The sequence below is a fragment of the Cucurbita maxima genome, unplaced genomic scaffold, assembly GCF_002738345.1.
Source record: "Cucurbita maxima cultivar Rimu unplaced genomic scaffold, Cmax_1.0 Cma_Scf00017, whole genome shotgun sequence".
NCBI lineage: Eukaryota > Viridiplantae > Streptophyta > Magnoliopsida > Cucurbitales > Cucurbitaceae > Cucurbita > Cucurbita maxima.
The window spans coordinates 3144074-3159601 of NW_019272033.1; the positions used below are offsets into that span (position 1 = coordinate 3144074).

Sequence of the window (15528 nt, forward strand, 5' to 3'; positions counted from 1 at the left end):
TTATCAGCCAATGTTTAACATTTTTAGGCAACTTTTTCTTTTTCCTAAGATGCTTTTTGCGTCACCTTTTCCTTTCCTTTTCTTTATTTTTTAACTAAAAACTTGTCCGACATTTTCTCAGCTAATGTTCAATTGCTATCAACTAATGAGGATTCAATGCTTTGTCTTCGTTAAGGGAAGGTGATTTTTTGTGATTTTTTTTCTTCCAAGATGGTAAATATTTGAATTTCTGACATTTTAATTTATATAGCATTATTCTTATTATAGATCTTTTAGTTTACTTTACCTAAAATTTAGGTGGTTGGATGTTTATGGTCATTAGGGGATCCGGGCCTTTTTTGGGGGATAGATAAAGGGCATAACATTGGGGTCAGTTACATTGTTGAATGTCCCGGGCCCGATATAGGGAAAGAACTTTTCCTTTGCTGGTCGGGGAAACCCATTCAAGCCCCGAGATGGAGATGGCTCCGCTGCGATAGAGGATGAAGGGGAATCCGTAGGCAACTGGTCGTTACTAGAAGATGAGAAAGATGCTGGCTTAATTGATTAGATTATTAGAAGAGCGAGGTGCAAGTGCTGGCTGCTCAATAGAGGGTTGCGACCCTTCGGACTCTGACTCCCCGCACGGGAGGCGTAGGAAAAACCACTGGTGAAGAAGATCCAGAAGATGCTGATCCAATAGGCCTAAAATCAGGGGGAATAGCAGAACTCGTGCTCATGGAAGGTAAGAAAGAGGGACGGCGAGAACGAGAAGAAGGATCAAAACATCGAAAGCCTTTCTGAGCCCAGGCATGCCCCTTTAAGAAACAGAAGTTTGTCGTTTGAGATATTCACTCAAAGTAGGGTAAAAAATGTTGGATGATGAAAGTCCCACGAGCTATTCACTCAAAGTAGTGTAAAAAGTGTTGAAGATAAAAGTCTAATTTAAGAAATGTTCATGGATTTGTAATTAAAAAATATTCTAACTTTTGGGGGCCCAAAATAAAGGTACGAGAGTATATGCTCAAAGATACGAGAGTATATGCTCAAAGTGAACACACTCAAAACAAAGGTATAAAAGATTAGTCTCAAAGTAGACAATATCATACTAGAGGGAAAAAATAAGGTTGCATGGCAAATTGTAGGGGTGTGGGTGAGGCTCCAAGATTAATGGAGGGCATGCAGACAAAGGAAGATGGAATGTGGGTTTACAGTGGTAGAGCAGCTGACATTGTCGGAGATGGAGATGTGTATGATTGAAGAAGAAATTAAACAAAGCCACCCTTTTGAGCCACAGCTGCAAATGTATTGCTTTTCCTCTTACATTTCTCATCAAAGAAATCTTTGTCATCTTCTCTCAACTCTGAATCAACTTTTACTCTGATTTTTACGACTTGCCCACCAATATTTCACCTTTTTTTTTTTTTTCTCCTCCATTATCGTCCTTACTTATTCAAGATATTTTTATTTATGAGGCTATATTCGAATGGAAAAATTCAATACATATCTTCACTTATAATAAAGTCTCGAATTTCACAAACTGTCTTCTTTATAGTTCGAATTTTTTTTAATGCAACATGAATACTGATTTCTCTTTTTAATTTCTCGTATTAATTTTTTTAATAATCATAATCTATTAACCATAAATACTGAATTTTGATTCAAATATAATATTATATTTTATGGATGTTTTTTTTTTAAATCAAACTTTTTAACCCAAATAATCCGATATTACAAATAATTAATATATCCTCATACTAATAGAATTGATAGGGGTATAATTAATATAAGATAATTTTATTATAGAATTTGAAAAATCAAAGTTTTTGTGGATAATAAACCGTAAAAAAAAAAAAAAAAAAACATAATTAAATAAAAACAAAATAAATACAAATTTTAAAATAAATTCAGTTTTCAATCATTCATAAATTCAATAATTTGTATTTATTTTAACTAAATAAAACCTTAATAAGTTTATATCACCATTTATATTTGTATTTATTAAGTTTATATCACAGTTCATATTTATATTTATTTTAACTAAATAATAAAGTTTTAATCCAATCCCAATTCAATTATATAGAGTAAAATCTATGGTATTGGACTAAGTTAAAAAAAAACTCGGGACAGGACGGGGATTGGACTAGTTTCGGGAGTGGTATAAGACTTTTGTGTTTTCTCCGTTTTCAATCCAATTAGAATAGGTGAAGGAGCTTGACCTTTTCTTATTTTACAATCCAAGAAACGGTTAGTGTTCAGTCTCATTAATAAATTAATAAGGAGTATTGCTTTGTGTCTTTTACTTTGTTCAATTAGTTTTTGGATCAAGAACCAAACACCTACCTATTTACCGAGTTGACTCTGTCTTCGTCTTTTTCCTTTGACTCTATCTATTCCCTGACCTTCCTTCTCAACCTGGCCTGGGCGATGCTACCCTGAGAAGAGCTATTGAACCTATTTACCTCGTGTGTGAAAGAACCAAACACCTATTTACCGATAAAGTCTCAAAAATCAATGATCTGACAAGGATGAATGAGATAAAAAAAACCGAGGTTCAGTAGAGAAGCCTATATAAATCCACTAAAATACACCGTTTATTAGGATAAGGTTGTTTAAAAGGTCAAGTTTTATTGGGCATGGAATATTTTTTTTTATATATGATAGAATATAGTATTTAACAAGCTTTAGTCGAATATATATGCCTTAGTTAACACCTTTATACAATGATTTTTCAAATCTTCATATGTAACAGTTCGAGGTTACGTTAGCAGATATTGTTCGGTTTAGCTCATTGCATATCGTCATCAATCTCACGATTTTAAATCACGTATATTAGAAATGGTTTCCACATAAAATGTTTGTTGGAGAGGGGAAATAAACATTTCAATTTCACTCACGTTTACGGATTAAAACAAACCATATCTATAGTGGGTAAGTTATTACATCATATATGGTATTTACTCTAATAAAAAAAATATTTAAACATTTCATTTAATCATTCCCACATTAAATATATATGTGAGAAAAAATACTAATTTTTTTAATCATATTTTCGGGTAGTTTCATTGACAAAAATAAAAAAATAAAAAATGGATTTGAAACTGGATTAACCCAAATTGAGAGATCGGGAAAAGTCCAAACTATTTAATCTGGAAAAAGAAAAAGAGAAAATATTAAATAAAAGAGAGAGCGTCGTGGAGTGTACATAGGAGTTAAGCTTGTTTTTAATACAAAGAGTTGAAGGGATAGTCTTATTTTTACCAGCATTTCGAAACACTCATTTTTTCCCTCTCTATATCTATCAAGAACAACAAAAAAAAATAAAAAAAAGAAACCCTAGCTTCTCCCCACTCGTTTTCCCTCCCATTTCTATCCGATTTCTCCACATTCCCATCCGATTCGGTGGGTTACTCTGCTTCCATGAACTTCAATTGAACTCAACTCTTCCGCACTTCGAAGGATCTGGAAGCTTAAGCTGCAAACCGACCAACAATGGCGTCTTCTGACAAGGATGTCGAAGAACAGCTTTTGGAAGCTGGCAATAAGATTGTTGACCCTCCTACTTCAGTTGAAGAACTTCTACCTCTTCTCGACGTAAGCCTTTCCGTTTTTTTCTTCTCTATACTTTCTGTGCGGGGTTTTTTCTTTTTTAATTTGGGAATTTCCCTCAGGATTGTGTATTGTTGAATTAGTTTTTCAACATGGTAGAATGTTGTCTTTGAATTTTCTTTTTCTGTACCGTTTACGCTGACATTTGATGCTCGATTGGTTTCCTCTATACAATTTACCGTGTTCTGTCTTGTTTGCCATGTGTTGCAAGTTCCCGACTTTTTACCACATTCGAGACCCGCGTGTACAGTAATGTCTACGTATTATAAACGCGACTTTGAATGAAATTGCAGAATGAATTAGTTGTGCAGCTGGTCTTCTAATATTATCGGTGGAGTGTGTTCTTTTGTGGGCATCAATGGGAAATAAGTTACGGAAATTGTATTTGAAATCTGCTTGTGTTGCTTATGTGGTGCATAGTTATAGAAGAGAGCTTATGAGTTGTTCAAAGTATATATAGGAAGGTATTTCCAGTGATGGTTTGTGCATAGTACTGCATTGTTTTGTAATCTTGTAGCTGTTATTTAACTATTTCACACCAGAGACGATTAAGTTTGAAACAACACCTTTCACAAGATTTTTCTTACTCGAAACCTCTTCATTCGCTAAAAGAAAGAGGTTGAATTGATTCTTAGATATAATTCTTCTAGTTTCTTTTATGCATCTGAAGGCTTTGGTTTCGAGTAGAACCACTTAAATTAGGAGATAATTTGATCCACTTCTATTCAAGTTTATCTACATACTGCTGGTAGGCTGACATATTATAACTCCACATTGATCTAGCAGGTGGCATTAGTTAGAGTATCACTTTTGTTGGCTTGAAAGTAATGCGAATGTTTGAGAACTGTTCAGGAGGGAGTGGTTAAGATTGTATGTCTTCTTTAAGACTTCCAGGAATATGGATAATGGGTCATAATGTAATGAGGATTCATGCTTTTAAGACCAGTTATATAGTTCAGTATTTCCACCTTATTTCTTTTTCTTTCCTGCTAATGTAATTGGCCTCTCTCTTCTCTTTCCTTGCTTCGGGTGAATTGAGATTTAATGAAATATTAGGTGCTTAACTAGGTCCTTGGTATTTATAAGTTTTATCTAAATGGATCTTAATTTTCGTGGTTATGATAGGTAGCTTTTTACATGTTTTTTTTTAACTTCACAATAATCTGCTTGATTGCAGAAAATAGAGAGTTTGCTGGCGAGGGTTGAACAATCCCCCTCAAAATCAATGCAGAGTGCGCTTACTCCATCACTGAAAGCCCTGATTTCTGATCAACTTCTAAGACATTCGGATATTGATGTCAAAGTTGCAGTTGCTACATGCATTAGTGAAATAACTAGGATCACTGCACCTGATGCCCCTTACAATGATGAGCAAATGAAGGTAATTAGAAATTTGGTTTATGAGTGGATACGATGTCAATTCCCCACATATCAAATTTATCTCTAAAGAGTTGTATGTATGCTGCTGTACAGGAGGTATTTCATCTTATAGTATCATCCTTTGAAAATCTCTCTGACAAGTCTAGTCGATCATATGCAAAGAGGGCATCCATTCTTGAAACCGTTGCAAAGGTCAGATCATGTGTGGTCATGCTGGATTTGGAATGTGATGGATTGATCATTGAGATGTTCCAACATTTCCTTAAGACAGTAAGGTATCATACTTGATTTTATTTTGAAATCTAGTTCCTTTTAAATTTTTACTTGTAAGCGCACAGTTGTGACAAATATTAATCTTCCCACAATTCAAGTTCTATGGTATGCGAAATACCACAAGACTTCTGTACTTCATCAGAAATTGACTTATACTAGAGAAGATGAAAAAAGGAACGAAGTATGGACTATTATAATGGTTGCTTTGGATGATATATAGCTGTGGTATTTGAGTGCATATGAAGGATTGGCAAGAAAAACTCAATGGAAAATATAATATGGTGAATTAGTTGACCATATTGTAATAAGTCTGGCCTTTAACTATTGTCTGTGTTAATTAGTGTCATGGGCTGATGGTTGGGTTGGTTGGTAGGCAACCTTTATGAATAAAGAAATGTCCCTTATACTTTTTCAAAGCTTCTTATATGGTATAGAGATTTCTTTTGTTATCCCTGAGTGTGAGTATAGATGCTGAGCTGCACTGAGTTTGGTAATTGAGTGAGGTAAGAATTGCTTCAAGGATGGTAACAAGTAAGAATCTGGCTTATATCAGTTATCCTCAATGAAGAATCATTTTGTTGTAGTTGTTCTATCTCAGCTTTGTCCTCTCCTTCGTTGGGATTTAGTTGTGCTTGTCAAAAGGTGAAATGGGGGATGTGATCAATTTTCTATCGATGCTTAGGCAGCTTGTTATAACCTTGGGAGAAGAATGTTCATATTTGAGACCTTTGTCCTTTAGAAGGGTTCTCGCGTAAATTCTTTTTTCTTTTCCATGCAAACCCTTCTCCCTTGAGTGAATAGGTCTTTGACTCATTGTGGAAGGTGAAAATTTGAATTAGGTAAAGTTTTTTGTCTAACGGGTTCTCTGTGGTAGATTTAATACCTTTAATAGGGTTTCAAGAAGGGTTCCCAACTTGATGGGGCCTTTGTGTTGCATTCTTTTGTTGTGTGATTATGCTGTTGTAGCTTGGAGCCTATTTTTTGATGGGTTTACTTGAGTTTGTCGGCCGTTGCACTTGGTCGTTAGCATGTTGACCTGCTAGGTTTTCATTAAAGAAAGCTGAAAAAGGGCCGAAGCATGTTACAGTTTAATCTTTCCCCCGCCATTATGAGATTATTTTGCTAACCACACCTTGAGAACAAGGTGTGTTTGAGGGGCGAATAATGATAGAAATGTTATTAGAGTATTATAAGGGTATATTAGTATTTAGTTAGGGAGGTTGTTATAGTATTAGCTATAAATAGAGGGAGTTGGAAAAGGTAGGCTTTATCTTGGTGAGTGAATTAGGGCTTGAGAGAGATCTCAAGAGGAGAGGGTCCAAGTACCTTGAAACACTTGGTTTATCTTGTAGTTCTTATCGTTTATATTTCAATACTATTCTAGTTCTGTTTTGGTTACTACCAATATAATTCCAGAGAAATTTCTTCAAAGGAAACTAATTATAAAAGGAAAATATAATTAAAAGATAAAAGACTTATATTTGAGTCTAGACACAAATCTACAGTTTTAGTCGTTTATTGAATGGAATGGAGTTGCTTTGGTTGTTCTTTAGTCTAAATCCTTTGCGCATTAAAATACTTTCATGCAATTGTAGAATGGGTTGTTTGAATATTGTTTTGCAATATGTTGCCTATAATTGTTATTTTTCTTAGACAAGAAACACTATGATATTAATCAAAACAAAAAGAGGACAGCCTAGGGGCCAAGTTTATAATTTGTAATGATGTCTTGGCATATAGCTTGCTATGCCAATTCTTTTAATAAGTTGCTGGTAATTTGAAGCTAAGATGACTGCAGTAACAAGGAACTATTCCCTGGTGTTTGAAGAGTAAAATTTTATGTGATTTCATAGTAATAATGGCAAATAAAAGTTTTACAAAAGAAAATTTCTTATATGCAAACAATGTTTCGGCTATTAATTTCTGACTAAACAGACCACCAAAGAATCTCTTCGTACTTTGTTCTCTGATTTGATCTCATTTGTATGATACTATACCACTTAGGTTTTGTTTGTAAAATTGTAGGCCATCGATCTACTCAATTTTGGTCTAACATTTTCCTTCTAATAGATTGCTTCCATTGTTTCCCAGTAGTTTAGTTGAACATCTTTTATTTTTCATTTTCCCTTTTTGTTCTTGTTCTTATTTGTGAGGACCTAGCAGGTTTTATTTTGCCGAGTTGGAAGTCCTAATTTTAGAAACTTTGGTTTCCCCTATGTTGTTAAGTTCATTTATAGTATTTTTCATCCAGAGATTATCACCCAGAGAATGTATTTTCGTCAATGGAGACAATTATGAGCCTTGTCTTAGAAGAAAGTGAAGACATAGCTGTAGAGCTCCTCTCTCCGATCTTAGAAAGTGTGAAGAAGGACAATGAGGTGATGTGCTTTGAGTTGTTATTTTTTTTCCCTTTATCTCTCTTTTTTAGTTATTAATATTGTCCCCTTTGATTGTCTGTTGAATCCTATAATGCCTTTTTCAGGAAATTCTACCTATTGCTCGGAAGTTAGGAGAGAGAGTTCTTGATAACTGTTCTACCAAGCTCAAACCTTATTTGGTTCAAGCTGTAAAAAGCTTAGGAATTTCTTTTGATGATTATAGTGATATTATTGCTTCCATATGCAAAGATCTTTCTGGCTCTCTTGAGCCAAGCAATCTTAACGATGCTGGTGAAAACGTGGTAAGTTCTTATATAATTGTTAGTTGAGTATTCTTAACAATTTATTTTAAGATTGGGGTACCATTCAAGTCTCACTAATAGTTATACCATTCACCCACCTCCTACTGTTGAGTACTGTACAAATGAGATTTTATATCTTCTAGACTTGGTATCATAAAAAAACAAAGTTCTTTTGGTCTTTTCTCTCCGTTTGTTGCTGGGAGACAAGTCATTAGAATCTTTTATAATATTTGCAACTGTGTTTATTTCATGCAAATTTTCCATGGATATAATCTATCTCATTTTTAAATTTATAGGATACATGATTGTGAAATTGAATTTGCCATGAGTTTCTGTGTTACAGAGGTTGGGTTATTTATTTATTTTTTTTATTTTAAAATTTTGAGATTCTGATTATAATACTATTTTACACCCACGAGTCAGCATATTAGATAAATATAGCCTCGACAAAAGTGATTTTTGTATGATGCTGACATCTTTGCTGGAATTTGAATTTTAAATGGTTTTTGCATTTTTATCTGTTGAAACTTTGTGCAGGTTGCTGAGAGCCAGTGCGTTAGAACGTCTGGGGATGAGGTAATGCAACCGTGCAATGCTTCTTAATGTGTTTTCTTTCCTGATTTAATTTTATGAAGTATTTCTTCTCTGGTTAGAACAGACAGTTCTTTATAGTCTTCTTATGCAAGTGAGATAACATATGCAAAATATAACATGTTAGGTTGGTATGTAGAAAGTGGTTAATTTTATTTAACTGGTATGGAGTAAAATGATACGATATCTATCAGGTTGAAGAAAACCAGACAGAAGTGGCCACACCTGAGAGAGTTGACTCGGCCGTTGAGAAACATCATGACTCAGTTAAGAGCAATGGAGCTGCACAGGGGGGTGAATATGTCTCTGTCTCTAGTTTGGTGCACAAGAAGGAAGAACATGGTGGTCAGGAGTGCAAAGAGGTGAAATCACCCAAAAGTCCTGAACCTGCTAATTTGGGATCTGAGAAGGCTAGCAATGTGAAGGAAAGATCTGAAAAGCTCCCTAGGAAAAGAGGCAGAAAACCTAAACAATCCGCAAAATCTACAGCAGTTCCTCATGTTGATGCTCTGAAGGAATCTGAGAATCAACCAGAACACGAAAGCCGTAGTGACCATCCTAGTTCTCCTCGGGGAGACCGGACTGCTGAAAACTTGCCTTCAGAAAATGCGGTTGATGCCAAGCCTTCTTCACCCAAGGCTATGGAGATTCAATCAGCAAACATTGCTTCATCTTCACTTAGTGGAAGCGTTCCCAGTGAGTGTAACAATAAGTCTGTACAGGCAAAGAAGAAGGGAAACCCAGCTAAAGTGGTGGTGGCATCATCTGCAGAAGTTTCAAAAAAAGCATCTGATGGAATGAATAAGTCAGGAGCAAAGATCGTTTCACATGGTGAAGAGAAGGCTCCAGCTGGAGTTTCTGATGATACTAAGACTGCAGCTGAAGATGCAGCAGAAAGGGAAAGTGATACTGCTAGTGATTCTGAAGTTAAGACGTTGAAACAGTCCGCTAGGAAGGGAGGTGGAGCCAGTAAGAGTAGTGGTGAATCTTTAAAACAATCGGAGGCTAAGAGAAAGAAGGGATTGTTGAAATCTATTTCTGGAAAAACCATTAAAAATTTGTCAGATGATGATGATAAAAAGGTGATTGAAGCAGTGTTAAATCTATGTTTGGCTTAATGATAAAATCTTATCCCCGTTGATGCACTAGTAATTGCTTGGTTGAATTATGGTTATTCTTCTAGGAAGCAACACCTGTGCTGAAACCAACCTCAAAAACCACCAAAGATGAGAAGATCTTGGACAAGACTACAACACCAGCTTCCAAGAGGAAACGAACTCCGAGCAAAGAAAAAGTATGTTCATACTGTATAATGTTAATTAGTTCCATGTCATTATGGAGGAGGAACTTCTTACCTACTTAGAGAATAAATTTAGTAATGTTGCAATCATTGTATTGATGTGAGTACGTGAATGTTAAAAAAAAAAAAACTCTCTTAAGTTAATTGGTTGGGAGGCTCTTGTGCTCTTAAAAAATGATTATTATATTAAGTTGTTCTTCATGACTCTGCTTTTATTGCCATCGATGCGTCGTAGTTAGTGTGTTCTTATTCAACTTGCGTTTGTTTACATATATACAAGAATTACTGAATTCTTTGTATTTTCCTGATTAGATGTCAGATCATAATTCGTTCCTTTAGTGTGTTTGTTTGAGTGCATTTGTGAGCATTTTGTGAAGATAAAAAATGCTTGTTTGCTTTTATAGACATCAGCTGATTTATCCAAAGTTCTTTATCTTGGGTTTGCGAAACGCAAACAATACATAACCAAATAACCCAAAGCCTATAAACGTGATGAAATAATGGATATTTGAACTTCTACATTTGCTATCCTGTAATACTATTTCTGGTTTTTAATACTGCTGCCTCTTTGTTGTATATGATCTTAAAGCAACATTGGTGATTGGCCCATTGCACTCTTCTTTGTTGTGTTGGAAACTTAAATCTTAGTTTCACTTACTGTCATTTTCAGGAGTCTGAAACCAAGGATTTTGATGAATCTTTGGTTGGTTCAAAGATAAAAGTGTGGTGGCCAAAGGATCGCATGTAAGTACCAATGGTGTCTCCTCTAATTTTTTTAGGTGTCTTTGATGTATGGTATCATGATATGATGAACTTAAATTGTAGTGGACATATGGTATGCAGAAGTATAATTTATATTATTTTTGCACGCGACCACATGGGCACCTCATTTAATTAGTGTCTTATTCAAAGTCAGGACTAGGATTTGAAAAGTGATTTTGAAAAAGCTCAAGATCATGTGGATTGAGAGTTTTTGGACAAGCTCCATGGAAAGAAAGGTTTCTGGTGGAAGTGGAGATCTTGGATTTAAATTTGGGTTTGTACTGTGAAATATTCCATAACAACGAAAAACCGAGAAATAAAGTGGAGTTTTTCAAGGGGTTAAAAAGGGGATTTCTTTCCCCTTTCTCTTCATATTAGTGATGGATATTCTTAGTAGATTACTTGCCACTGGTGTGGAAAGAGAGGGGCTATCAAGTGTTTTCAGGTGGGGGGAGAGAATCTTCACTGTTATATCTGCAGTTTGCAGTTGATACTAATTTCTTTTGTTTTGGGGGAACTCGTGTGTAAATATCAATCACATTCGTTGTGTTTGAGCTTATATGGGGTCTTAGGTCCTTGGCATCAATTGTGCATCTTATAAGTTGAACTCTTCTCTAGCTGCTCATGCCAGGTCTCTTCTGTTCTGCCTTGGGCTTCCTTTAGGCTGCAACCCTAGGTGGGTTTCCATCTTGGCTTTGTGAAAGGAGGGAAGTTGACTCTTATTCAATCCGTTCAATAAGTAGATTCCTATTCATACCAGTGTTCAGGATTCTTATCTTTGTGTGTATGATCCTGTTTGGAGCTGGGTTCAACCCTAGTTGCAGACTTGTTGATTTTGGAAGATTTCTGTGTTAAGAAATCAAGGTAAAATTCTGTCTCATCCATTGAAATGATACCCATATGATGGATCTTGTGCCACAAAGAATCTGGGGTCAAGGGAAACGTGATAATCATTTGGTTGGGAGGCCAGTTTTCTTGTAAATGAAATGACTGATCTCAAACCCTCCCTGCATCAATATCTAGAAATTATTTCCTAGGTCTCTAGACAAAACCCACTACCATCCTCCATGATCTCCCTCAAGAATTTTCACACAGGCCTTTTGAGTTTGTTAACTACATAAAAAAGAAGTTTTAACGTTCCCCTTACTCTATGTTCTACATTATGAGTTCTTTTTAGTCATGTTAGTTATTTCTCAATTCTTCAGTCGGTTGAAAGGTGAATGCTTTCTGCTTATTAATGACCACATTTTTCACATTAGTCCTTCCGGTGCATTATTATGATTAGTGAACGGTAGCCCTTGAACTCTGCTGAGTTTTCATTTTTTTTGTTCTGTTAATATCGCCATATTTCCATGGTTGAACAATTATGCTGGCCCTTTAATTTCTTGTTATTTGTTGCGTGACATCTCCTATCTGTTACAGGTTTTATGCAGGTGTAGTCGAATCTTTTGATCCTGGAAAAAGGAAGCACAAGGTAAGATATCATTTATGGAATCTTAGGTTGGTTTGTTTGTTTGTTCCTTCTTTGTTACTATGGCTTGCATGCATTCATGCATTTTAGTACATATACGTGTGTTGTATGTTATATACAGCTGTGCATATGCATATGCACACTTGAATGTTTATGCATAGGTTTTTGGTATTTTTTACATGGGTCAATGTATGCAGGTTTTATACACGGATGGAGATGAAGAAATACTAAATCTTAAAAAGGAGAGATGGGAATATATTGACGACGGCTCTGGATCTGAACGGGTAGGTGGCTGTGTGAATGTGTGTTTTGCTTGTCATCTAAGATTCTCTAACCCGAGGTTCAATTGTCTGACAACAGGAGGAAACAGCAGATCTAGTGAGATCAGAATCTGCAGCAGAGACGTATGTACTGCTGACTACATTAGTTTTCAATATTAATTCCCAAATATGGTATATTAGTGGTCTTCCTTTGTGGAAAGAGTCGATCGTATAAAGTTAACATCGTGTACAAATTGCCACCTTTATTCGTCACTCAGGTAGATATGATGTGTGATGTGCAGTTAATAACTTAGACTATGTTAATAATCTTTGATGGTTCATATTTTACTTAACTAGGGATATATGGAGTTTCTTCACTCAGGTAGATATGATGTGTGATGTGCAGTTAATGTGCTCGATGATATGCTGATCTTGCATATCTATTCTGTTCTGATATCTTCTAGCCTTGTATTGTGGGAATATCTTTATAGTCAATTCAACACGAGTATGAAGCTCGTTTAAATTACCAAGAAATTTGGAACTTGGACTTCATTTGACTTTTGAAAACTTGTGATGCCTGTACTCATGCAATTGGTGATTTATGAATATATATGATCATGATATTGTAGGAATTCTCTCCTGGACATGTATGGATAGGGCTGTTGGCATTTGATCTTGTTTATATCGATTCTCTTATCTTTTGTTACAGACCTCAAAAGAAAAAGGCGAAACTAAATGCCAACGAGGCTGCTAAGCGAGGAAAGATGGACGTCTCACCAAAAAAGTTAGTGCTATTCCACAACTGTTCACTTTCTCAATAATGGTTCTTGATGTTTAATCGTTAAACTCAATTCTAGGGGTGGAGCGACTTCCTCCGGCAAATCCAAAGGTGTAGCTACAAAAACTAATCAGAGTAGTGGCAGCAAAGTTGAAGGAAAGTCGAAAGAGAATACCCCTAAGGTTGGAAGACCTGCAAATGTAAGCAAATCCAAGGATCAAAACACTCCTAAAACTGTCAGCAAAGCTGGTAGCACAGGACCGAAAATTGTTAGCAAGTCGAAGAATGACGACGCTGAATCACACAAGACTAGCAAATTGAAGGATAATGAGACAACTACACCTACTGTTGTTGCAAAGTCCAAGCAAGACGTGTTGAAGACAGGGAAGTCCAAACAAGAGACTCCAAAAACTCCTGCAATTTCAAAGGGAAAGTCTACTACTAAAACAGGCGATAAATCTAATAGTGCCAATCTCTCCCCCAAGGTTAAGTTCACATCTTCAAAATCAAAAGAAAGTGGAGATTTGAAGAATTCTGCTGCTCCTGGGAAAACAATGGAGAATTCAAAGGGAAAGTCACTAAATTCATCCAATGATCAGGGCAGTGAATCTAAGCCGGGAAAGAAAAGAAGAATAGAGTCAAAAGGTTGAATCACCATGTCTATTCCAAAAAGGTTGGAGTTTGTCTATTCTCGCCTCGGTCTGCATTACATATTTGCAAATTCTACAATGAGTTCTTAGCAAACTTGCTCTGGATCTGATCTCATCTCATCTCATTGGCATGTTTTCGAGAGATTGTCATATATTCTTAGTGTTAGGTAGGTTAGCAACAATTATAGGAGTATGCTAGAGTTCTCTTTGTAGTTGTTTGCAGCAATTCATGTCATCCTGTGGGAGGTAATAGTAGAGAATGTTAAGTTAGCTATATGTATTATTACTCTTGGCTTTTCTCAAACAAAGATTGGCTTACTAGAGAAACAAAGCCACAGATTCAGAACACAGAGGTCTTTCCTTTCTAGGCCCTTCTGTCTTCTTATCTCCTGTTTTACCACCACCGTCTTAACTCCCTAGGTGATTTTCAGAGTAATTGTTAACCTAACATCTGGTATTTGATTAATGCCTTTGGAAGCTTAACCCTTTGGAGCATTGTATAGCTTTATTTGTGTGTTCGTTTTTTCTTAGATTATAGATTCGTTAAATTTACATATAAACTTACGTGCACGAATCTGTCGATCCTGAAATAGGTCATGAAAGGTTAAAGCTTTCTTATACTTCACTGAATCAGAAGGGGGGGAAAAGTGTTGGAAGAAAGAAATGATTGGAAATGAAGATAGAATTATTAAATTTGCAATTTTAGGAAAGTTTGGTACTTGACTGAATTTGAAGGGTTGAATATGTTTTTTTTTTACCAGATCTGGCATCATCAATGCATGTTGGACAACACAGAGAGTCCCCACTGCCATCGTCTTCTTGTGCTGTAATTTGCAGCTCTGTCTTCTGACCTCACCCTACTGCCCTTGTTTTTGTTTTTATTTCACTCTTTTTCCACTCACATTCAAACTTAGATCGTCAAAAGTGCTGTCCCCTACTGCTTCTTTCCACCCCCCCTATCACCTATTCACCTCTTCAACTCTTGTCCTCTCACAGGTCATTTCTTTTCTATCTTCGCCGTCACTCTCATTTAGATATGTACTTTCTCTATTTCTGTGTAGGATTCAGTCATGAGCAATCTATGCCTGTGATCTTTGAAGGAATTACTTCGTTAGGATTAGAAAATTATTGCGATTCGACCAAACGTGCTCCAACCTAGGTATCACTAGGTAGAAAGTAGCATTTCCGTTTCCAATGGTTTGAGCTTGAAACCGATACTGCTAAGCCTCACTTATGTACTGAGATCTCCAAAGATTCTTAGCTCATTCAATTCCAATGAGTTGACCAATACCACATATTATGATCTACTTTTTCGTATTCAAAATTAAAAGAGATGAAACATTAATTCTTAATATCATATTACAACTAATTTTGTTAAAAACATAATTGGGAACAATTATTATATTGGGCAACGTTGAATACTCTAAGTGGATTCCATGAAGATATTGCACTTTCATTAATTCTATATTCCAAATGTTAGTTATTAAAAAAAAAAATTCAATATTTGAATTACTACAAGCTTGAACGTTCTAGAATGTCTATACTAAAGAATCTAAGAAATTTTCGATATTCTCTTAATATACTAATTTCTTAGATTCCCATATTGAAGAAACTATCTCTCGACATTTGCATTATTCTTTTCGATTTCGTAGTTGTATGCGATTAAAATACCATATTATTTTTAAGAAAATGGAGAAAATAATAGATTCTTAGGGTAATTTTAAAAAAATAAAATAAATTGAAAAGGAAGAATCATTGTCTCTAGAAACTTATTAAAAAAAAAAAAAAAAAAAAA

General features: G+C 35.4%; 1 protein-coding gene across 2 annotated transcripts; it reads left to right on the forward strand.

Annotated features, from left to right (window-relative positions):
* The first annotated feature begins 3205 nt into the window (after window positions 1-3205).
* On the forward strand, window positions 3206-14216 carry LOC111491697 (protein starmaker-like). 2 transcript variants are annotated; one of them, XM_023140685.1, is made up of 14 exons: window positions 3206-3573; window positions 4766-4969; window positions 5062-5243; window positions 7493-7619; window positions 7724-7921; window positions 8459-8497; window positions 8722-9594; window positions 9696-9806; window positions 10483-10556; window positions 11997-12048; window positions 12243-12329; window positions 12406-12449; window positions 13015-13089; window positions 13163-14216. In XM_023140685.1, the coding sequence occupies exons 1-14, from the start codon at window positions 3472-3474 to the stop codon at window positions 13731-13733; spliced, it is 2739 nt and encodes a 912-aa protein (XP_022996453.1). In that variant the 5' UTR covers window positions 3206-3471; the 3' UTR covers window positions 13734-14216. The 2 variants fall into 2 exon arrangements, with proteins under 2 accessions (XP_022996453.1, XP_022996452.1); XM_023140684.1 differs by having other exon boundaries at window positions 3207-3573; window positions 8707-9594.
* The last annotated feature ends 1312 nt before the right edge of the window (window positions 14217-15528 follow it).